At 40.7% G+C, this 25429-nt stretch overlaps 1 protein-coding gene across 4 annotated transcripts in view; it reads right to left on the bottom strand.

The window, feature by feature from the left end:
• Positions 1 to 6229: 6229 nt before the first annotated feature.
• The window catches only part of LOC137257376 (uncharacterized), a 37675-nt gene continuing 18475 nt past the window's right edge, over positions 6230 to 25429 (bottom strand). For 3 of the 4 annotated variants that reach the window (XM_067794711.1, XM_067794710.1, XM_067794708.1), the window contains exons 3-4: positions 15979 to 16390; positions 6230 to 8379 (exon numbers count right to left, since the gene is read on the bottom strand). In XM_067794711.1, the coding sequence (XP_067650812.1) occupies positions 7033 to 8379; positions 15979 to 16278 (1647 nt within the window). In that variant the 5' untranslated portion in view covers positions 16279 to 16390 and the 3' untranslated portion in view covers positions 6230 to 7032. Of the gene's footprint in view, positions 8380 to 15978; positions 16391 to 22090; positions 22216 to 25429 lie in introns of those variants that run through there. The other variant, XM_067794709.1, reaches the window with a different exon arrangement.

Here is a 25429-nt window from a genome sequence, read left to right as displayed (position 1 = left end):
GCTGGCTATCAGCAACTATTCACCTATTCTCACACATTAACGCACATGAGGGAAGAATTCCGGACTTTCTCTAATCTAATTATTTATAACCATTTCGTTTATTAACTGTTATTGTGGCTCTGTTTCAGTCCACACCATGCAGAAACAGCTTGAGAGGATAACGCAGGACGACCTATCTGAAGGTACGGAGAATCACAATTTACCTGAAGCCACAGATTATGGAGGAAGGATGACTTCCGGTGTTCTCAAAGGAAATCAGTTATCCAATATAACACCTATCGATAATTTCACAAAGGAGACACAGGTGTTACGTCCGGCCTGCCTATGATGTTCTAATCAAGTAATGGACAGTTTTTTATTAGTGTCCTGTCAGCCAATTCTTAATCCTAATGTTCACTGCACAATGGCTTCATTGCATATGTGGTATGTGCTGTTACTGTACAGCTAGCTTCATCCTATCATCTTATATATTCTACTATATTGCCCGCTGTTGCTGATCCTAATCCGTTTTTTATCACGTGTCGTGTCCATATACCTCTCATACATTGGTGGTGTCAGTCAATAAAGGGGATGTCTTCTTCATCGATCATTACATGCCATAAACGAAACTTTAATGTACGTTTTCGTTGAAGAATGCACTTGTCGGAATAGTGAGTGAATTTAGCTTTACGTCGCTTGTTAACAGTATTCCAGCAATATTACGGATGGGTACGAAAGAACTGAGCTTCACACATTGCACCGATGCCGCAAGTGAGAGTATCATCACAATGTACTTTTTTCATGATCTGTGACTAGTTTTCTGCGTGTTTCCATGTAGGTGCAACAGAAGTTCAGGCATTCGTAACTACTCGTGTCATTCCGGCAAACCGGATGGCGACTCGTACCCCTCTCGTGGCCATGTTTACGACGTACGCGTGGTCCTGTCTAAGCGTAAACAGGCATGGAGATAAACATGTCTAATACTATTATCAAGGAACCATAACTCTGAATTTCCAAACATGGCTCTGAGACTATCCAACATCCCGTGGACAAACAGCAATACGGTCACTACTTTTGCATATGTGTTTTTAGTGTTGAAAGTTCTTCATCCTTAAGCTCAAAGTTTATGTTTGTGCTTGTTATAGTTTAGCGAAGTTTCAAAGTTCAACGGTGCCACCATTTTCATGGTTTGAAATACGTTTTACTACGTGCGATTTGACTGGTTTGCCACGATTCTTGGCAATGATGGCGTAGAAGAGGGGTACGAGTCTTCTTGTAGGTCACGCAAAGAGACGAGTAGTTACGAATGACGTTCAGGTACACCAAATACTTTGAGATTTCAAGCTTCTAAAATGCACCAAAAACTTTGAGGACAGCTTCCGACCAAATATTTTGGTATGACTAGCTTTTTGCGTGTTTTTATTACACCAGTTAGTCTAAAAATAGATTTGTAAGGATACAGTATCGTTGCCAGGGATGAGTTTGAGTTTGTGGCTGTTTTCCACGACCAAGCGGATCCACTGAGGTATTTATTTAAAGAAATGTATCGCCCCCGAAATGTCTTTCCATTGACATATCTGGGGACACGGTTGGCCTAGAAGTCCAACATGCCGCTTTGAACAGTGTTCTAGTTCTACCACACGTACCTCGAAAACCGGGATTAGACCCCCCAGAATCACAGGATTCTGGCGTGTGCAAGGGGAGGAAACTGTGCGTAGCGAAATGCGGTGCCGCAGACGGCTTGACAAAGTGTGTTAAAAGCTAGAATCCTGTCTGTAGTTAGGGACTGAATTTTGTCCTCAGCCTTGCTTAAACAAATATCATCTCATAATGAGTGAGTGTTAGGGTACTACGTAGGTGGAAAACCCGAAGTGGTGATGGTCTTGGATATCTTACTTTGCTGAAACCACGGACACAAACATGGTGCTCACAAACCTAGATCGAGTACGGTTGTACTCCGCATTTACCAATATTGCAGCAGAAAGTGACTTCACACATTGTACCCATGTGAGGATTCGAACCCTGGTCTTCAGCCTGATGAGCAGAGGTTTCAATCATAAGGCTACCCCGCCGCCACTACAAACCTAGAAACACATTTAGGTCGACCTGAGATTACTATAATATTTAGTTTTGCTCGTCAAAGCGGTGCAATGCTTCATCCCAAATTCTGGGGCGGTGAGAGAGCCCTTGGTGAAAGCGTTCTCTCGGGTTCGATTCCCCACATGGGCACATCGTGTATATCCCATTCCCGGTGCCCCCTGCTGTCATAGTGCCGGAATCCTATAAATTATTGGTGGGTACAATACCTGTGACCCAGTCCGATAACCCGATGACTCTCTCGCCAAAGTCCTGTCCTGAGAGACAACTGTCTGGGACCTTGGAGAAGAAATACGTGGTCACGCACCCGGAAAAGCTTCAAGACAGGTGGAACATTCTTATGTTTCAGTATCTGTTCAACTGCTGTAGTAATCGTTATTACCCTCTCGAAGAATCGAAATGTTTATTCCTGCCGTGCCCCGGTGCAATCACTGATTTCCCAGAAATACACCAAGGACTTACCCAAACCAACGTCCGGCTTTACCCGGAAACCTAAGCTGAGAGCTTGCACAAATTGTCCTCATTGCTGAGCGGAAGAATATCTCACGCTGCAGTGCAGATATTGACATTGTAACATTTCAGCATTAATTGGTATTATTCATCTCGACGTGAAAATATGCATTTGATAATCTGGGAGGTTCATTGTGGGTGTAATATCGACTCAGGAATACAGATTTGTCGTGATGATGTCAGAGGAGAACTTTTAGGCATTAACATCAACAGAGAAAGTTTTCCCTTATGGCTGACAGGAACCTCCGGTGTGAAGTTTTAGTCCACTCCGGGGCGGTGATGACTTGCATTCATCACTGCCACAGACTAATTTGCATATCATGTGACCGGACTTTTCTCTTGTTTGTAAACAAACGTAGATATTCATAGTACTTCGATGACAGCACGTGGAGACGCATAATCTTAATCTTCATCTGCTTCTGTGAAAAAACATCGGTACGCAAATCGAAATAGTGTTAAACGTTTTTGGGCAATTTCTCAGTGAAAGTAAACGATTCTAAGAAAAAAGAATTTTAAAAAGTGACAAAGACGGACAACGAAAACATATCAATATCAATTCGATGAAACATTGATAATCATAATAATCATGGCATAATACTGCATTCGAAGATTCGATACAATACATCTACTCACAGGAGTAAATCAGCGTTAGTCTAAGGATGACATGCAAGTGCTGGATGGTGTTTAAGGACAAGGCGCGGGCCAGTAGTCAGCCTTTTTGACAAAATCGACAAATTTCGTTTTCTGGAAAAGACTGACCATCAATAATTGCTGAACCATCAGTTACTTTGAGGGAAAGTAAAGTGGTTAAGAACAATATTACTAACATATGCTGGTACAACCAATTCGCGCCATCGCAATTCCCATTAAATGAAGGAGTCTCGGTTTCATCCATGGATTCGTGTTGGAAGATTTGTAGGTCTTTTGTAGGTCCGTACTACTCCATCGGCTGTTTTGCAACGTCTTTCCTTCCATACGGTAAGTTAATCCTGATGGCTGGTGGCTATTGAGTCATACACGTTTTGTATTCTGTAGCTTGTATGAGGATGTATATAATTCTGGTGGAGGTACATTAGATGGTAACTGTCAGTTACACATAAACATATCACATGCTGAGTTGTTTCCATGTACAGCCAACGACTATATATATGTTGAAAAGCTTTATATCTGGCTTTGTGTCAACCAGTTGTTCGAACCACTGTGTTATATTTACTGGTGAAATTTGGTTTGCTGGAATGATGAAATTACATCGGACTTTCCCACTTCCGCTCTATCCTGATAACCTCTTAACCCAGTCAAGGCTGTCGGAAAACACTGGAAATTCCACTTCGTTACAGATCGGGCGCTCTCACGGATGTCACGGTAAATTGTAGATCCATCTCATACTATGCCAGAATTGTTTACCAGTTGTGGCAGGGGTAGAAGGCAATACGGACCTGGGACTGAAAAACAGACTGATATGTCCGAAGTCCAAACGAAGTCATTCTAACCCATCGAGAGTTTGATCTTTGTAACACCATTTAAATACCTGGAAGGAGGCTACTTGAGTGGAGACCAGATAGTCTTAAACATACAATACTACGTCTGATCTTGTTATGTAATTAAAACTGAGATGGCCGGGGAAAAAAGAAAGACTTGAAAACAAGACCAACTACAATGTAACTATATATAAATGGACATTTTTCTATAAATCAATCGAATCAGAGTTTCTATTTTAAATGTTCACGGTCTATTTGCCAAATTTCTCTCAAGAAGGAGGGACTTGTTTGTGATATCACAGTGACAATACAAGGGTGTTTGGTCAAACTAATCCGCGCTTTAAAGCTTCATCGGATTATCGTTAATCACCTACATTTGAACATTGACTTGCAATAGTCACTTGCAAATTTCGTTTCAAACAAATTTCGTGCAAACTACTAATGATGGACCATATGAACACAGTGACATTGTAGACTGCAAAAGCTTAAAGGTTATTCTGCTATCGAAGATGTTCAACTGCCAGATATTCCAGTTCTGAATGATCGAGTTTCATCTTACAATATTCCAGCAATAGTGGGCTTTGCACATTGTACTCATGTGGGGAATCGAACCCGGGTCAATGGCTGAATCGCCTCAAATACGAATAAAAACATTCATAGTAACATATTTACTTAAAATTCCTAAAATTAACAAATTTCTTTCTGCAGACAACTGATATCAGATATCTACAGTGTCATTTCATACAATAAATAAGGAACCACGCCTTTCCTTGATTGAAAGGACTTGTCATTTGGTAAGGCACTAACAAGTATATAGAAATTTCTTATATCAAATCACTTAAAGTAGTGACCTCTTATAAAATAATGTACTAGTATTCTTTCTGTATATAAAAAAACCCTGTGCAATAAGCAAATCTACTCTTGGTGTGAATCTTCAAATGATCGCAGCAAGCAAATGAAGGTTTTGCGTGCGACGGGTGATGAGCTTCCTTGGACGGTTTCAACTTTCAGGTTATCCCCAGCCATGTTAGTATCTTCTGAATCCCACAAGACAGACACCCCAAAAGACTTCTTAAAATAACACGTTGTATGGTTGGTTGTGTAAAACTTAATTAAGCTGTACCCTTGAAAATAATGTGCAATGATAAAAAAGTTTACTTTAGGTTCAGACAGGGTTATATGACCATTTACCATATTTTGACTCTTTTTGGCATTATCATCTTCTATAAAAGGACAAGAAACACATACACACAAAACAAATGAGAAATCCAAATCCAAAACTACCAAAAGGCAACAGTTCACCACTAGACCTACGTATGTATGAAGTTAAGTGATGAAACAGTGAACAGTTTTTAAGTTTTGCCGAGGAAAAAAGCCCTGGCACCAATTTAAGTCTATCAAACTTGTTGCCACGGAATCGTTAAAATATTATAGAATATCCAAAACTAAAAAAGCCACAGTTGATCATAAGGTCCCTGGGTCACGTTTGGTGAAGAAATAATCAACGGTTTAAAAGTGATGCTCCAAACACCTATAACAACCAAAACAAATGTGCACGAATGCAGTCCATGTCAATACCCAACGCATTGATATAAAGGGATACAGCATAAGGTCAAGAATAGTATCATTGATTTGTTTATACAGAAATGGCACTCTTACTTAAAAGTATCATCTAAGTGATTCTATAAATCTATCACAACCTAACATTGCGTGGGTTATTACTGTCCTTTGTAGGAACTCTGGGTCGGCTCATTAATCAAACAGGGATGGACTGCATGGCTCAACTAATTCGTGTGCTAAAATGGTCTTTTGGGAGGTCTATCTTTAGTGGGTGAACCGCCATATCACGACGGCCTTAGTACATTGTGTACTGAAAGCGAACCCGGATTTTCAGGAGCCGAGGACAAGCAAGTCCACCCTCCCACCGTCGTCCAACGCAGCAATGTTGATTGGTGTTCTCGAATGACTTCATGACTGTTCAGTGGAGACGTAGCTAGTCGATGGTGCCAAATATATTTTCCAAACAGATGTTGTTTGCAGTTTTACCACTAGTTACCGACAGATACGATGACAAGCTATGATTTCGCTGTCACAGACGTCTTGCATCACTGAATAATTTAAAGTACAGACTGTTCTTGAACGTTAGAGAACAAGGAAGTCGTGAGCAATATTAAAACCATTGTTTGATAAGATATTTCAGGTTGTCCATGGTGTGTCCATCTATAAAGTAAAGCTTATAAGAAGCGTACAGAATGAACTTCAAATGAGTTCTTTACAATCAGTATGGTTGCCACATGCACTTGGTAGGGGAAATCAGGAAGGTAGCATGTTAGGTGCAGTATTTGGTAACAAATGTGAATTTTCTACACCCCACTAGTCATAATCCTTCCACAAACAGACACCTGTTCACCAAAGACGGCTTTTAAGACAGTTCTGTTTACAATCAAAGATGTAACTAGACAATAAGTCCATTTTGTCCCTTTTGAGTTCTGTTCAGTCCCAGGTGGCAATGCACGAGGATATGAGAAACTCAACAGGAGTTGTCGGACGTGTGTGTGTGAAGATAAACTGTTCCATTCATGTGTCCTTAAAACTGTAATTTGTTCTTAAAATGCAGCATCCTCTCTGTTGTTAGGACATAGGTCTCGAAATTTCGTTGATTTCACAGCAAACGCGCAAATATAAAATCGGAAAAGCAGCCTTTAGCGTGAAACAGTGCGACGTTGCTTTTGACTACACATTATAATAATTAATAACAGTTTAAAACAACTCGTACATCACATAGCTAATACGTTCTCTTCATTTTTTTTCAGATTCGTTTACATAGAGCAGATGCCTTAAGCCATCAACGAAAGTCATTTTGTTGAAAGAACATTTTGTTTTCTCTAAAATTTATATTTTACTTTAATACGTTCGATTAATTCAACGGAGTCCGGTATTCTATTATTATTTGAATTAGAAATATTGACTATACGTAAGTATGCACATTATTCTTTTCTAAGGGCGTACCACACATTTCGCAAATTGCTGTTCCTGGTGAGTTTTCGAATGTGCACTTTTTGCATTCAGTGATGCTGTCGCCGCATTTGGGGCCATCAACTTCTGGACCTCTGCTTTTTCCGCAGACTTGACAAATCGCTCTCTGGTTATTGTTCATCCCCGAACAGAAGTGACAGTGCCACCTTCCTGTATCCGGTATCCCAAGGTCATTCATTCGACGAGCCATAGAAGTCCCCACATCGCCACTGGAGGTATAGGTCTGAGGTCTGTAACCACAATCCCTCTGGATTATGTTGGGTTTTCGCGCCATTGTATCAATATTAAAATGGCCAGTGTTGGGAGTGACCCCTCTGGCTACGATAGGCTGTGATCTAGCTGCAATGTTGTAGGATGCTTGGGAACCGTACGATGAAGGACCTACAGATGTAGTAGCTGATGACAAGCCGGGTCCTGCCTGATGGTTACTTGGTGGGTACAACACCTGTGACCCAGTCCGATAACCCGATGACTCTCTCGCCAAAGTCCTGTCCTGAGAGACAACTGTCTGGGACCTTGGAGAAGAAATACGTATTGGAGGATGAACAATATTGACCGCGGGTGGTTCTTCTTCAATGTCAATACCTTCGTCGGACTGTTCATCTCGAGCTTGAAACCTAATATTTTCCCTGGAATTCCGGATCACATCTCCCCTTGCTCCATCGTAGTATTTTGTTCCATATCTGGTCTCAAGGCCTTCGCGAACAAAAGCCCAGTCGGCGGAGCCACTCTGAGGGGCTGCTTGACGTTGAGGTTGAGGCGTCTGACTCAGCCTCTGCAGACTGGCCATTACATGCTCATCTATTGTTCCCTCCACATATCCAGTATCGTCCACAAAATGATCGTCCTCATCAATGAATGGCAGATTCCTTGGAACTCCTCCAATGGCTCCAACAACAGTCTTGTTCCTGACACTACCGGGAGCGGCTGATGCATAAGCAGAATCATTTGTACTTTCACCATCGCTGCTTCTGAAACCCTTCCTTTCTTCGTCTTCAATGTTATTGACTGCAGGAAGTACCCCAGTGTCTCGCCACCTCACGACATCTGAAACATTCGCTCCCCCCTCCTTCATTTTCCTGTGGAACTCGGATAGCATTTCACATTCCACCGTTGCAACCACGCACTCAAATGCTACTGTTATTATAAGCTGAGGGTCAGGTTCACCTTTCAGCACCAGTGTGTTCGCAGTGTCTGGTTGAAATCCAACAAGGCATAAAATTGATTCAGGGTCTTCAAGATGGGACCTTATTTTCGACTGGAAGTACCCACAGTAGGTCTGAAACAAAAAAAGTATTTGTCGAATTTAATGACTGGTTGAGTGAATCTTGCTGTGTTTAACCAACATAATAACTATGCGAATGGGCACTCGAATTTCGACAAACGCTGCTTAGAACATCATTTCATTCATTTTCATGTTGGGTAAAATATAGCTAGGGAATGTTACACCCGACCAGTTTGTATCTGTTTGTTTAACGCCGCCCCTGGCATTAATCCAACCATATGGCCGCGGTATGTAAATGATACGGACGACTATGCATTGATCATCAGTATGAGCATCGACTCACGCGTGTGTCAAACAAGTCAGCGAGCCCCGCCACCCGTTCTCCGTCAGTCGCTTCCTCCGACGTGTATGGGCTGGGCTGCTTCATGGCTAATCGCCGTGTGATGAATTTATTACCCTTAACATCTTCTAAATAAGCTTATTGTTAAAAAATAACATTTAACCATCACCAGATTGAGACGCAAAATGTTTCCCAATGATATTTCCTGAAGTCAAAAAGGGAAATAACTCAGGATGCCTTAGTTTATAAATGATAAAAATGATCGAATTTGAGATTTTGTTAAACAACTGACAAAAACAAATAAGAAATTATGACAACTATTTTATTACTCTGTTTATACTTATAACTGTAAAGGTAAACTCTAAAATTTCGAAGCGATCAGGCGTTTGGCAGCCACATTCCATCCAAGGAAAAGGTCGTTCGAACAACCCGTGTATTGTCATTGTCAGGTTCGTACACCCTGGCAAATCCGCCTACAGTCCGTTTGATTCCATTTGAGACCGATGAATTGCTCACTAACTCATAATCTAATAATTGCAACACATTTTACACAGGCACGTGAAATCGACAGACCAACTCTGATGATGTGTCTCATAATTTGGGAAACCCGAATAAAAGAAGTCGTTTAACAAACGATCCTCATTTTCTTGTCACCTTTCGCTATATTGCACTTGCTGGTAGAACAGCCAGGTAATCAAAAAGCGTGTGCTGTGAAGATGGGGGTCATCTCAAAAACCGTTATCTGGTTACCACTTGAGATGGGAGTCAGTGTTGCCACTTTCAGAAGACGCTGTTGTCCGAATCGGTTTCGCTGTCGTCAGAGTCTACCCTTTCGGTATGATAGTCTCGGTTGTCTTTAGATTTTGCCTTGAAGACTAGGGAGCAGCCAGGTAGGGATCCCCGACTCTTGCAACCAGCATGGAGCAAAATCAGTCGTTCTCCCTTGCCAAATGGTAATTTTCTGGCACTGGGCTCTGAAAAGGAGCTAGGGAACCATTGTGTCCCTGTCGTATGGGCAGCATTTACCCATGTTTCGTCCAAATATACAGGCTTGTAACCCTCTGTACGTTTCTTTCGAATTGTGCGTTAGTACTGGTTTCTTAGTCGGACAATATCAGACCTCTCGCACAGTGCACGTCTATTTTCTGAGCCTACTTTTTTGTAACGGAAACCAAATTTGAGAAGAAACTTCCATAACTGATATTTTGAAATGACCAAAGAATGATTTGTCTTCATATGCTTTTTCAGAATACGCAGAGAGACAAAGGTATTATGTTTATATAGAGACTTAATGGCGTTTCTAACCAGCTGAAATGAATCGACTTTCTCACATCGTGTGGGTTTTGAGATGGTTCCCTCAGTTGTATCCGTGCAGGCTGAATCGGTACAATTTTTCAAGATTTCACATGTGCACCTTGCCCACCTGGCTGTTCTACCAGCAAGAGGCCCCCCTCGTACAAAATAGCGAAAGGTGACAAGAAAATGATGATCGTTTTTTTTTTATTCGGTTGTCCCAAATTATGAGACACCACATGAGAGTTGGTCTGTCGATTTCACGTGGCTGTGTAAAATTGGTTTTGTTGCAATTAATAGATTTTGTGTTAGTGAGCAATTCATCGGTCTCAAATGGAAGCAAACAGACTGTACATGGTTCAGTATGCTCAGAATTCGACAAATGTATTTAAACTATGGGCAGTATGACATATACTGAAGGATCTGGTATGTGTCTGAACACATGAGCGGCTATGAGAACATATTCCTGAATCCCTGGAACTCTTATCGGTATTTAAGGTCAGCTGAAAATCGCTACGGAATCTCACAAATTAAGAATGACTTGAACACATGATCTTTAAAAAAACAAAAAAAACAAACCCCAAACAAATAAATAAAAAAACAACAAAAAATAAATAAAAAATAAATGAATCGACTCTAAATAACCATTTGCAGATTATCTGTAGAGGATAAGAATGAAGGAAGTAATGTAAACAAATACGTCCTTGTGAATATTGAGTGTGTCTAAATTTCAAACCCGGAAGTTAAACACACATCGAGTAATCACAAAAGCCGTGGAATGTCAGGTATTGCCCTTATGTGTTGTATGTGTCTGGCTACTGTCTGCGGCCCACATTTAGGACAGACCACCGTCCTAGTGCCCCTGACACAAAACATTCAAACTTATTACCGACTTGAAACATTTTCTGAGAGGCGCTTTGAATGCTAGGACACGTCACCATCATTATAAATATGTTCAACATCGCACCAGAGACATAACTGAACAAGAGACAATACTTCACAGAAGGAAACCAAATCAAATCAGGTTGCGGTAATTCCATCGTGAAAATAATCCATTTCCGCATGGTACTTTTTAACAGTATTGGATTTAAACTTCCTAACCGCTACTTCCTCTAACTGACAAAGGACCCGTGAAGGTCCCGGGGTAGAATAGGTCTTCAGCAACCCATGCTTGCCATAAAAGGCGACTATGCTTGTCATAAGAAGCGACTAACGGGATCGGGTGGTCAGGCTCGCTGACTTGGTTGACATTTGTCACCGGTTCCCAACTGCACAGATCGATGCTCATGTTGTTGATCACTGGATTGTCTGGACTCGATTATTTACAGACCGCCGCCATATAGCTGGAATATTGCTGAGTGCGGCATAAACTAAATTCACTCACTCACTCACTCTAACTGACACAGAATCTCAATTCATCCGTCTTTACAGTACCAAGGAACGGGCTGGTGAAATTAGTGAGTCAGTTTAGTTTTACTCCGCCTCTTACGACAAGCATGGATCAATGACGGCCAATGTTCTAACCCGGATTTCACGTGGGTCCTGGTGTAATGAGCAGTGGACACACATCTAAACAACTTCATCACGATATATGTGATGTATCGTTATAGATGTTACCAGCGTTATCAAACAAGCCGGAAGAGATTGGTTCTATAAAGTAAATGTGGTCACGATAGATATATAAAACAAATACTGAGATAAAAGCTCCACATGTTTCAGCAAGTTCCTAAGTGTATCTGAACACAGACACAGGAATGTATTAATCTAATCGTAAGAGGGCGGTGGGGTTTCCTTGTAGGTGTTAAAGCCTTCGCTTGTCACACCAAGTACTCGGGTTCGATTCCCTTAATGGTACAGTGAAGCCTAATTCTGATGTTCTGCGATATTGCTGGACTATCGCTAAAAACGGCGTAAAACACACTAGAACACACCACGTAGTATTAGTGCCATGTTTCATTGCTTCAGTTTTGACACTAATGTATCTCAGCTGATGGAACAGCTGAACCATAATAAGCTTCACATGATTAGAAACTTCACATGATAAGAGGAGCGGTGCGTTAGCCAAGTGGTTAAAGTGTTCGCTCGTCACCCAGAAGACCCAGGTTCGATTGCCCATGTGTTAAGCCCATTTCTGGTGTCCCCAACCGTGATATTGCTGGAATGTTGCTAAAAGGGAAGTAAAGCCACACTCACTCATTCATTCTTTTTAGAGTAGCAGTTTAGTGTTAACGTATCACCAAAGACGCAGACAGTTTGCAGAGAAACGTCTAATGATGAATCTGTTAGGTGAGAACCAATATCTTGGTATACCTACAATGCCTTGGTTGATGTGCGAGTTATAACTCAAGGGTGCATGGGCGATATTTCGGGCTGTGGGGTAGCACGGTGGTTAAAGCGTTCGCTAGTCAAGCGGAAGACCCGGGTTCGATTCACAAAAAGACGCCATTCTATGTGTATGTAATTATTGAATAGAGCCTGTTGTGTGAGATCCTCGTACGTTGAACTATTAACACACTTCCTGGTCTAGTATCAACTGACTGGCTGTGCAGACTTAGGGAAATTCCCTTGAAGGTTATACTGGCCAACTTGAAATAATCGGCATGACTGACAGGTTTTATTTAAGGTGCATTCATACATATCTGATCTTTGAAATTCCGGGTGAGAACTGTTCTCCGTGATCACGGCCGTTTAATATTCGGGTCCGGTTACAAGAGTTCATGAGTGAGTGAATGACTTTAATTTCACATGGAACACAGCAATTTTCAGCTATGTGCCGCTGTCTGAAAATTATCTATCAGTCGTAAAATTATATTTTCTTTTCGTAAGATACTTGAATGTAATGTCCAAATGCGCTAGTGAGTGAATGGGTGGGTTTGATCGTACGCCGCATTCAGCAATAGTCAAGCTATAGGCGGCGGTCTAAAAATAATCGAGTCTGGCGCCGACGATCCAGTGATCAACAGCATGAGCATTGATCTACGAAACTGGGATACAACGACCAAGCCAGCAAGCCTGATCACCCGATCTCGTTTGTCGAATTTTACACGTATTGGTTACTGAAGATCAATTCTTCAAACACTGTTTTGTGTGGAAACGAATCAGTGGGTATGGTTTTACGACGCTTTTAGCAATATTCCTGAAATATCACGTGGGGATACCAGAAATGTTCTTCACATTTTGTATTGTGGGGAATCGACCCGCGATTCGTAAGAGTTTCGGGTTACTCATAACCTTTATGTAATAGGAAAATGTGAAGGTGTAGTGGTAAGAGCCACAAAACTGCATTCAGCCGAAGAAATGTTTCTCTAAACATGCTATAAACTCATGGAAATACGGGCTGTCTAGACTGACAGCCAGACACTTTCACTACATAATGGCTGATGAAAAGGAATCATTTCTTCAGGTTCCGATTGCCACTGAATCAAATCCATTCTGACCCCACAGCGATAAAACCTTACGCGAATCTATGCATTTTCTACTGACGTCAGCATAGGTCGCCCGAATACAGGAAGTTATTCATATTGCAGAACCAGTCTTTGAATAACATTTACATCTATGGCGTCGTATTATGTGATACATGTGAGGTTCGTATATCAGGACATAGTTTAGAATGCGGATTAGACATAAATATTAATGCGCATTTGCAATCATACATTGGTGTATATTTTATGCTGGGACCTGCTTCAGTTGGTACGCGGGGGAAGATTTAGTTTTGTGTTTTGATGTTTGACGACGCAAAATTCCAGATATGTATAAAAGCGGTCTGTAAATAAACGATTCTGGACCAAACAATCCAATGATACACATCATGAGCAACTACCTACGCAGTTCGTAACTAAGATAAAATGACACGTGTCAACAATGATATCAAATCTGGTCACCCGATCCTGTTATTGGAGTCCAAGACAAGCATGCGTTGCTAAAAACCAATACTAACCCGGATCTTCATAGCTCTTTAGGCGGCTTTCACGCAACAATCTAAAGTTTGGCAACACAAGTGTTTAAAAACATTTTAAGTTGCCGAACTCGCGTCAAACACTTGTCAAGTTTTCGTGTCATTTGAGCGCCATGTTTCTGCCCGTGCAGTTGACCAGACGAACAAAATATCACGTGACAATTTCGTTGACTGCTACTGGTTGTTTCTAAACAACACCAGTTACACTTCACAAGTCAAACTTCAGTTTGACAACACCGAAAGTTTGGTGGAAATGTTATTAAGAAAAGAGACCGACCCTGTTTCTCGATAAAAATAAAGTCGCTGTTGGTGTTAAGTCGGTGTGGGAGTCGCTGTTCACGCTCTCAAACTCGACTTTGACAACATTCGTTGTAAACCTGGGGCCCCTTTCACAAAACTCTCGTAAGCCTAAGGTCTCGTAACTTTTCTCGTAGCATTCCTACTTCCTATGTTACAGTATAGGAGGTAGGAATGCTACGAGAAAAGTTACGAGATCTTAGGCTTACGAGAGCTTTGTGAGACGGGGCCCAGAGTTTGGCGTAAGTGGGTCGCGTAAGTCTGAAGAGTACAGTATTATCACGGGATCAGTTCATTGGCTGAAATACCAGTGGCATATTGTAGAATAAGGAACGAGTATGTGATTATACAAATTACGTCTTCCCACATGCACATACGCGATACAATTATACAATTTACATCTCCTCAGACGTAGAACAGGGTGCACGATCAACTGACGTGTTTTCCCATCCAAACGCGCAATATACCAACGATTACACTCATGACGTTGTTTTTCAAACGAGACTACGCAGAATACTATCAAAGAAAATCCTCATAGGTAGGTTCCAAAGTACTGAGAGTCTGACATAACTACATAATTGCTGGCATATACATGTCACAATAACACATTTCATGTGAGTTGGGTTACTGCTAGTAAACACGATCTGCCAACAACTTCGTGTTACAGGGGCGGTAGGGTAGCCTGCCTAGTTGTGAAAGCGTTCGCTCGTCACGGAAGACCCGAGTTCGAATTCCTACATGGTGTTCGTCGCCGTTATATTGCTGGAATCTTGCTAAAAGCGGTGTAAAACTATAAACTTAATTCAGGTTACGTCGGTGCATATGCTCTTAAAACAGTCAGTTGCTGGCTGTGTCCAAACTCCGTTAGTGAGTGTCCCATCTGGGACTCTCCATTACGTGTCCTGTGGACATCCAGAAATAGATGGATTATCAATCTCCTGAATCATACTCAGTTCCTTGAACAAATCTGCAGTGTCATTTACCCTTAGGTCGCTATATTTGCTTGTTTGTTTAGTGCTTGACGCCAGACGTAGCGATATATCAGCTACATGGCCTGGAAATAATCCAGTGTGCACCAGAACATCCAGTGTTGAACAGCATAAGCATCGATCTATGCCACTGGGATATGATGACCACCTGATCTCTTTAGTGGCCTCTTCATGTGGCCTCACAAGCATGGTTTGCATAAGAACAGTTCCAACCCGAACTGCTAGCTTATAAAAGATTGGATAGAATTGTTCCCATTAAAAGACCATTAGGATGTCATTCATTCTGCATAAACATTGGTCGTTTATGGTCGTTGTCATATTTTTCACCTTATGATCCAAACTTTTTATCATGAATTATTTGAAGCTTGTATTTCCAATCCACTTGTATCTGTATCCAAAGGCCTAGGTTCCTGTCCAAAGGTATCTGTTTTCTATACATATTCCTATCCAAAAGCTTCTTTCTCCACAGAAAACATATACTGCCAATTCAAAGTTCCTCTACATCATACCCGGAAGTCATCATGTCCAATACAAACATTATAATTCCTTACAAGGGACTCTATTTCCTGTTCAAAGACCTCTATTTCCTTCCACAAGCCTTCCATTTCCTATCAAAAAGCCTGGGCCTAGCTTTTCAAAGGTCCCTTAGTGCTAAGACAGTGATAAGTTAATGTTAATGTATGGCAACCGTTGTAGCGCTATGAAAGATTAAAAAAGGCCCTCTAGGCCATCTAAATCATCTGAACCTGTATGGACATAAACAAATCATCAGAACTCACCTTCAGTTTCCTAAATTCACGTTTCCATGGCATCTTGTATAACAGAATAAAATATTTTTCAAGATTTTGGAAGGCCTCAGCTGCTTTGTCGGGAATCAACTTTCCCATCTGTGCAGTCTTTTCTATGACAGTCCAAAACTCCTGGTATTGAAATCGACACTGCCTTTCGATGCGCGATAGGGAATCTCGAACCAACTTTTTAACAGACTTTGACACCTGCCCCATGCTTTGAGACCCCAGCACTTGTTCATTCTTTAAGGACTTTATGTAGAGCACTCTGGCTTGATCCCTTGCTTCCATGACTCAATCCGACCTCTTTCAAATCCATACAAAACTGACGGTGTTAAAAATAAAATGTGTGATTGATTTTGGGTTCCTTCTTCTGGCATCAGCTGGGTTGTCCATGATTTGTCTGAAACAGCAAGGGCAAATCAGTGTGTGACTGACTGAGGGAGGGATGTGCATAAATATAACTGCAGGGCCAACACTTTTTGAATTATGAAATAGACTAACTGGTGGAGCTCACATGAAGGACAAAGCCATCATTCTGTCAAATGGATGGGTTTTACCTCGATTCACAAACATGAGGGGCCCCCTAAACCAAATTATTATATTTAAAGGTCAAACGAGGGTCCTGTTGACAGACAGTGTAGAGAACTGTTCCTTTTGAGAATTTTGTGAGGGCCTGGAATGAATCATTGCTCATGTGGAGTGACTTATGAAATAATGCAGGTTACTGCTTCCTCGGAAACAACCAAACACTTGTGCATCACATTGGTCAGTAAATAATTTAGTCTGAACCAGACAATCACTGAAATCATGAGCACTGATCTACAAATTGGGATAAGATGACATGTCAACCAAGTCATCAAGCCTGACCAATTTTAACCAAGATCTTCATGGGTGGAGTGAACAGGGATTGAGAAAGGCAGGGGCCATGGGCCATTTTGCACATTAGAATGAAAAATGGCCCATTAAAATTTGGAAGTTTACCATTGATACAAGGGCAGTGGGCCATTCAAAATTCAGGAAATAGCTAATAATCCTGAAAATGGCCCATTGTCAAAGTTTGCTTCCCCAATCGCTGAGTGTGTGATGATTAATTGGTTATCTTCTGCCTTTGGTGCCCCATCCTAAAACTGTAATCTGAACAGTAATGTTCCAAGTTATCTGAAATCTCTGTCCTACTTCTTGTAATTTACTTATTGGTATCATCAGAATTTTGAAGCCAAATGACACCAATATTTTGGACAACATTTCACATCTACATGACTTAACAGTAGATTAAAACTTACACTTTTATAATGTTTAACATCTTATGTCTGTTCACTTCGTCATGATCTATTTCAACCTAACAGACCTCAAGGATGGTAAAGAACAAAGCTGACAGACTGAAATAAAGGTGGTAAATGGCAATATCCGGGATACTTGGAGTCAAAGATTTGCTGAAAAATAAAAGCTCAAAAAGACAATTAATAATCATCACAAGCATAATTGGCTTCATTCTACTGTCAGAAATAACAACTGTTTGCATCTCATCTCTGAAATCATGATGACTGAAGGCACTGGCTTTAGTAAGTTTGGGAGACATCAATAACATCATAAAGGTTCCTGGATATCACCTAACTATATGATACTGGACCATTTCAAAGTGATCACTGTTTGAGAACTCAGGTCCTGGGCCTAGTGGGAGGCCTACGGTCACTGCTAGCAAATGGAGAAATATTACTCCAGATTATGTTAAAGTTGAAACCCACATTTAAAAAGGATTGAACCTACATTTACATTTACAAAGGATTGAACCAACATTTATGAAGAAAACAAGCTAACTCATCCGAAATATTGATGCACTTCCTGCAACTATTAAGCACACAACAAAGTGACTCGCAGTACTATCAATGAAGTCAAATAATCGAAACCTGACATAATGAAGTCAGCTGATGGGACAATGATAAGCTAATGATAACATGGACAAATCAATGGTTATTTTCCAGCACAAACCTCCTCATCTCCATCACGCCATGAAAGTTTATCAGTATAAAAGCAGTGTCCAGAGGAGACACTAGACCTCTGTCGCAAAATAGATCTCACAAACATTGTTATCTTTGGTGAGATACAGTTATCGTATATGTTATCATGGTATTAAATAGTTCAGGTACTTTGAGATTTTATCCAAGTCAGAAATAACACTATTAACAGGAAGTCCTCTGAGAGATACATGTTCTAAGTTCCTCTGAGAGGTACATTCCTCTGAGAGATACATGTTATAAGTAAGTATATAGTCGTCTGGGCCACAGGAGATCAACTCTAACCCAGATCTTCACAGGTCGCAATTTCAAGGCAATGTGGATGTCTGTGTATATGTCTGTGTGTCTGTGAGTGTCTGCTTGTGCCACTTGAGACTCATGCCAGCTTCATAGCATTCTTCTACTAAAAGACTTTCCTCAGTTGTAACAAAGATCCCACACTCTGGCAATGCTGTGTTATCAGTCTTTCCTTAACCCTGATCACCAGGCAAGGAAGAAGTTCCATCTTTTTAAATCTTCTGGGCCCACTTGCACAAAGCAATCTTAGTTCTACCATGAACGTAACCCCCACTCTCCAACATAGGCTTACAATAGTCATGGCTATAAGACTGCTTTGTGTAAGTGGGCCGAGGTATGACCCACCTTGGGACCTAAACATTCAACTTACACTCTCAGTGCAAACGCTTTCCTTCAGATCATGGTAGCTGTCCTAGAAATAGGCATTGGGTCTGTGAGCTTTTTGGTTATAGTATCTGATATGTGCGCCTCTTAAATCTGTCCATTCTAATGAGGTTCTTCTCAAAACCACATTTCCTTTCACTTCTCAATTTTAAACTTTCATTTGTACTAAGGTTCATGAGGAGAAGCTGTTTCATGTTCCAATTCTAGACTTGTTTCACTTTCAGTTTCACAACAACCTGAATCAAGAGTCAAAATCAGTGATGATTTTGTCTGCTTGACATACATGTAGATTCTTTGTTAATCCCTGCAAACTCAAATGTGACTGCATTGCAGACACCTGGGTAAAAGCTTTCTTATCTTTACTGAAGAAACACAGGTGTGTACTTTTCCATTTTGGGTGTTGGGGGAATATTTTTGGAGCCAATTACACCTACAGATGCTACAGCTGAGGACAAGCAGAGATACACATGGAAAAAAAAGGCACAGAAAAGATGAAATACAATAATAAATATCAAATATGAAATTTCAGAAAATTTATGTTTTTAGTTTGAAAACCTCAAGCAATACTTCAGTCAAATAACAATAAAAGTACAACCAAAGTTATGCAGTTTAAAGACATCTTCAGCTTGACAAAGATCTAATATCCCAGGGTATTAGAGCATAACTGGCAGGTAAAAGATTCAAATATACACTGAACATATGCTGGCACAGGTAAGGGACACAACTCTGAATACTTGATCTGGAAACTCTCTAGGACATGTCAAAAGTCTCATAATAAGCACTCAAACTTAAATATTAGTCATGGCCAATTACTTCACAAACGGTGAAGGTGAGTTAGCCTTTGGATTAAACTTATTCGCTTGTCATGCCATAGACACTTGTTTGTTCTCCACATGTGTATGATTTCAAAAGCAGATTTCTGGTGTCCCCTACTGTAATATTACATGAATATTGCTAAACTCAGCACTAAACCTTACTCACTCACTCACAAATATCAATAATAATCTTATTTGGTGTTTCATGTTTCCAATATTAACAAAACATTAAGACCTGTCTTTGTGTGGCTCCAGAATCCAAATCCTGTCTTAACAGACAATTATACTCTCTAAATCCAGTGGTAAAGATGTCTTGGATTGTATGACCCCCCTAACCTTGAGACAGTAACCACTGCTCTTGCTATTGACCACTGATTGTTCATGCTATCAACCTAGAATGTCCTGACCAACACCTGACTCACAGCACTATCATCTGCACTGTAATGACTAACTGCTGTGAAACTGAGGCATACTTGGTTTCTAGTCACAGTAAACTTGCACAGACTAGCCATGTAATGCAGAACCTACACAAACGCAGTGCATATCTGTGTGCATGTAAACACTCTCTCTCCCACTTAAGTCATAGATCAATCGAGAAAGTGTGCTTCATGACCTGTGAAGGTTGACAGGTTTACGACAACTGCGACGACAGCTGTGAACTTGAGGTGATCAGGACATGCCTCCATGTTACACAATAAAGACCTAGGGGATAGGCACAAGGTGGCAGTCTAGGGCACAGTATACATTTTGGTCCACTGCTTTATGTAACAAAAACATGAGACTAACATTTTGTCCCTTGAGTTGGAAACTGATTAACACTTTGGGTTTTTTTTGTATAATGTTTACTGTGCTATAGAAATAAAATCACATTTTCACAAAACGAAGATATCTAGACTTGTAAAAGAAAGGCAGATTTGCTTAAGAGGTTGTCATGATTTTGTTTCAAGGTCTGTATGAGACACAACAAATAATAACTGTCAGCAACTTTCAGTCTTTAGCTCAGTTGATAATACAACATATCTTATTGAAAACTCATGAAGTAAATTAGCATGTTTTTGGTAGTTTATGTAAAAGATTCTGCACATAGAAGTAACAGCCAGTAACAAGTTCTTGCATATTTTGATTCTTTGGTACTAAAAGAGGAGTAACCATATCAGAATGAGTAAATTTGTGGACAATGTGAATTTTTAGTTCATCAAAATCACACTGACCTTCCTCATACAGACTTAAATTGTCCAGGGATGCCTTTAATGTCTTTGTCAAGTGAAATTTATGTACATTTATTGTGCTCTGTTCTGTAACATAAATTGATGTGGGCTTTGAAGTTAAAAAGAATGACATGATAACACTGAATATATGTTATACAAATGAATACAACTAACACACGAAACTATTTACACAAGGATTGTGGCTGTGATAATGTCAGATTTAGTCAAATGGTCAATAACCTCACACGTAATGCAAAAAGAAACTTGGATTACAGCAAAAATGTATTTTGGATACAGTAAAAAAGCATTTTGACTATATAATAGAAAAAGCATATACTACCTACAGTAAAACAGTCTAAGACTGGTGACAAGAGAAAAGAAGTCATTTCATGGCAAACACAGGATTTAATAATAAAAGCAGACTCTGCTAATTCTATGAGGCACATCTGTATTAAGTTTATTTATGAAATTGCAGATTGATGATTCAAATCACCACATCAACAGATGGAAGAAATTGTAACATACATACCTTTCCCATACAATGCTGCTCGGTCTTCCCAGACCAGGAAATAACTTACTGAAGCACGGGTTTCCCAGTAATAGAAAGAACATACCCTAACATATTTATCATAAATTAAGTCACAATCCACAACTCACATGATTGGGTCGTTTCAGCCTAGCATATCCTGCTTTGACAGGCACTTATAAATGAATAATTATGTCAATACTTTGTCAGTGTGAATGGATACAAGTTGAAAACCTGTTGTGTCAAACACAGTTAAGCCCAAAACCCTGCCCCACCCTCTGAGACACACAACAGACAGATAGTCAAAAAATCATTGGGTTGGTTCAGCTCTGGAAGTATCAAGACCTTGTAAGTGAATTCAGCTGTACAAAGTGAATGAATAACTGCACTGAGTCTATTCTGCGAATACTTCTAACTATTTATGATACTTACATCTTATACGTAGGCAACAAACATTTATAAATTTAAGGTCTATTTTTCGCTTTGTGTGGTGAACCTGGACTTGCAACGAGATGGCCGGCCAGTTGTATGGATGTGTACCCTACATGTATTGTATTTTGTGACAGCATTCAGTTCATGTGATGCTGATAACATCTTGGCGCACGTAAAGGATTAAACGATAGCACCAATCCCACATAATGTTTTACTGTGACACAGCAGTATGGACTGTAGAACTCTTTCCGTGCCAAGACGAGGTCACTGCGTCCTAATCGAATGTCCGTTCTTTCGGAACGTTTCGAAACCCTAACACCTTCTGATAACTGGATATGTGACAAACTGACATTAAGTTTCTCTAGGAATAACATTCCAGAATAAAACACAGTGAATATGAAGCTAACGACGAAATACTCTCACCTCGTATTCTGGAATGTTATAATGGCGTCGTGGCGTACGAAACCGGGGATTCCCCCTAAAACCTGAATCGTTAACGATGACAATTTCTAAAAGTCTGACACCAGTTATCTCCCTTGTTTCGGGTTCGTTGAAAACTGGCAGCACGAAAGTGGATTGGATGAAGGGAGCGTTCATTTCTGTCTATCACTTTCTGTCTGTCAAAGATTTCAGCCGCCCTTATTGCAGCAACACATGGCCTCACCTGTTTCACATGCATCTGCAAGGTTGATCTTTATATCAAACGTATATTATATCAGGGACAACAAATTACTTTCATTTCACGGTCTCTGACTACCCACGTTTGGAGTGCAATTTGAGGGAGGGCATTCTGGCAAATGACGTATTCAGTTTATACCGAGAAGAGTCTACATTAAAACATTTCTTCTAATACTGCAGAATGACTAACGGTCTGTCGGAAATAAGAAAAAAACCCGTTGTTTTCACATTTATCTCCACAACTTACGTAGTTGCCATGTGAAAGTGTGCAATATCTGTTATACGAAGATCGGCCTAATTACTGTGTCAGAGGTAGGGAGATTAAAGACTTTACTGAGGAGAGATTAGTGCAAAAATAAGCAATGCGGGGTTTTGGCCAAGGCGACTTATTTGGAACAGAACATTGTTTTAAGCAAATTAGAGTGCGGTAATATTGTACTACAAACGACGCTTTTTAAATGCCCATTTTGATATTAGACGACAGCCGACGTAAAAATAATAACATTCATGCAGCTACCATTAAGTATCACTGTCACTATAAAAAGAAACCGATAGAAGGGGCTGTCTCAAAAGAAAAAACAGGATGGGTGTTGCAGACGACGGCGGGGGTCGGACCGGGCGATAGGGACATCAGCTAAGATATGGTAATCTTTTACTCCTCGGTGCCTCTCCGTGGTGGGCCTAGATTGGGCAAGTCTACCCAGGTTCAGGTTCCGAATCTCTGGTCGGCCTTGGGCTAATTTCAATGTAATTCGCTTTGTTTGTTACAATCAACATTGCATATTCAGAGACTAAGCACTTGTCCCGGCGGGAGGCAAGGAACCCGACCAAGAATATGTTGGTCAAACCGAAAGCGACGGCGAAAGGATGGCCTGATAATCCACGTATCAATGACAAGTCGCTTAAGCCGCATTGGGACAATGCAATGCCCATGTGTGCTTACCTGACGCAGCAAAATCTCAGAGATCAATTCCGGCGGCTTATGAATGTCTATGTAATTCAACTTATAAGCAAATTTGTGACTTACCTTTGGAGAAATGGAGGCCAATTAAAGAACTAAGGCTGTCGTTTCCCCAAAATGTAATTGATGTACTTAATGAAAATATTTCTCTTAAACTTTCTACGGACTTTTCGTTACATGAAGTAAACCTTCGTCTATGCTGCCGCTCGAACTTTGGAGGAGTTTCACACAGATTCTTAGGGCAAACCATCTAATGATAGCAACAGAAGACCAAAGAAAAACCGGTTTCTTGTAAAAAGATACTGCAACTAGAAGACACATTTCTTGGATTGAGCTGTGCCTTGAAATAAGATCGTCAGGGACCTCAAAGTCTGAACGGCAAAAAAGGCAATTTGGAGGATATTAAAATCACAATACAACAAAATTAGAGGTACTTCTCCACATCGTTGATTCCCCTAAGGCCCATATAAAAGCTTGGACCGGAAAAAAGAACAAATGGGAACAGAAGAACAAATTTATCAAAGAAAATAAACTCTTTAGAAATATTGGAGAGCACATTTACAGGCAACTCAAATGAAAGGGTCATGGTGAGCATGATAGACGACCTCCATGAATGCCAATGAAAGGTTCTGGAAACAGTTATGGTCTATACCCGGAGACTGTAACCTCAAAACTTCGGCTTCGTGATTACGATCATGCAATGCATGATAAAATAGCTGTGACGTTTGTCTGTTACTGTCACCAGATTGCCTGAAATGAGAAAGGTCGTACAATATTCTAATATTCCACCCAAAGAAAAGAGACTTGACTGATCCCCATAACTTCCTCCCTATCACATGTTTGAATACTCAGTATACAAATCTTAACATGACATTTGACAAACCTCATGTCTTTTTACTGCTCTTCTAAAGAAGTAATTTACAGAGAGCAGAAGGGAGAGAGAAAGGGATGTTGGTGGTTCAAGGATCAACTTCCTGTGCAAAAGATTATTTTGCAAGAGGGCTAAAACATACCTCCGCAACCTCTCCATGTGCTGGACTGATTACAAAATGCATATGACTCTGTCCTCACTAATTGATTCTGAAGTCTCTTCAGTATATTGATCCCAGTTAGTGACTATCGGACTTACTCAGTTACTGAATATCTTGAGGAAGATCAGTCAGGCCTACAACTATCTTGGAATGCAATTTTATCGTGTACCTTTGCACATACCTATTTATCGGATGATTCGTTGGTGATGCATGGCAAAAATCATTATGAAACAAGGAATTCCACAGCTATTTTAAGCGTGCCAAGGTTGTTGGACAATTTTTTAAAATTTGAGGTTGACTTTGTTGATGGTGATGTACTGCTGGACGGTACAGTCATGGGAGTAAACCAGGTGAAGTCATTCACCAAGTCTGTCCAGAATGGGTCATTAGTGGAGAAACTTTCTGAGAAGCCATTGTTTCGTGTGTACATGCATTGAACATGCATAGAACAGAATAGCAATCCAGAAAGTTCTGCTGGTCTTAAATGTGAAACTGAGGTCTTCCTTTTAGATGCCCAGGACCAGTCGCTTCCCATTCGCAATCGCCAGAATGTGATTCTTAAACAATCAACGTCGACTGTGTAATGAATTTACAGAGACTGCCCAACACCTTGTAAGTGGATGCCCTTCTTTGGCACAAACAAAATATCTCAAACAACATGATGGCATGGCCCGTTGCTTTTTCTGCCCTCTTCGATATGCCTGTGGCTTTGACTCCGAGGTCCATCCATGGTACGACCCTGAACATGTCGAGGGCGTCATGGAAAATGATGCTTTTAAACTTCTGTGAAACAGGCTCATATACAGCCTCAGAAGAATTGCAGCCAACAAACCTGATCGTATCCTTTCTGATACAGCAAATGGTTTTTCTGTCCCTATTGACAAGAGTCAGGAAGAGCATTCTAAATACGCCGACCTCACCTTTGACATGTCTCGCTTGCATCTCAAGTACACTGTCGTCAGACTCTCAATTGTTCTCGGTGCCTTTGTCTCCTGAACTCTTGGCGCACATCAGGAGGGTGCCCGTGGTTTCCAACGGGAGCATACCCTTTCTGACATTCTGGATAATGCAGGAAGCACCAGTGTTGGGGAG

The sequence above is a fragment of the Haliotis asinina genome, chromosome 12, assembly GCF_037392515.1.
Source record: "Haliotis asinina isolate JCU_RB_2024 chromosome 12, JCU_Hal_asi_v2, whole genome shotgun sequence".
Classification (NCBI taxonomy): Eukaryota; Metazoa; Mollusca; class Gastropoda; order Lepetellida; family Haliotidae; genus Haliotis; species Haliotis asinina.
Note: the sequence above shows the minus strand (reverse complement) of the source record. Positions and strands in the feature narration are given on the sequence as shown.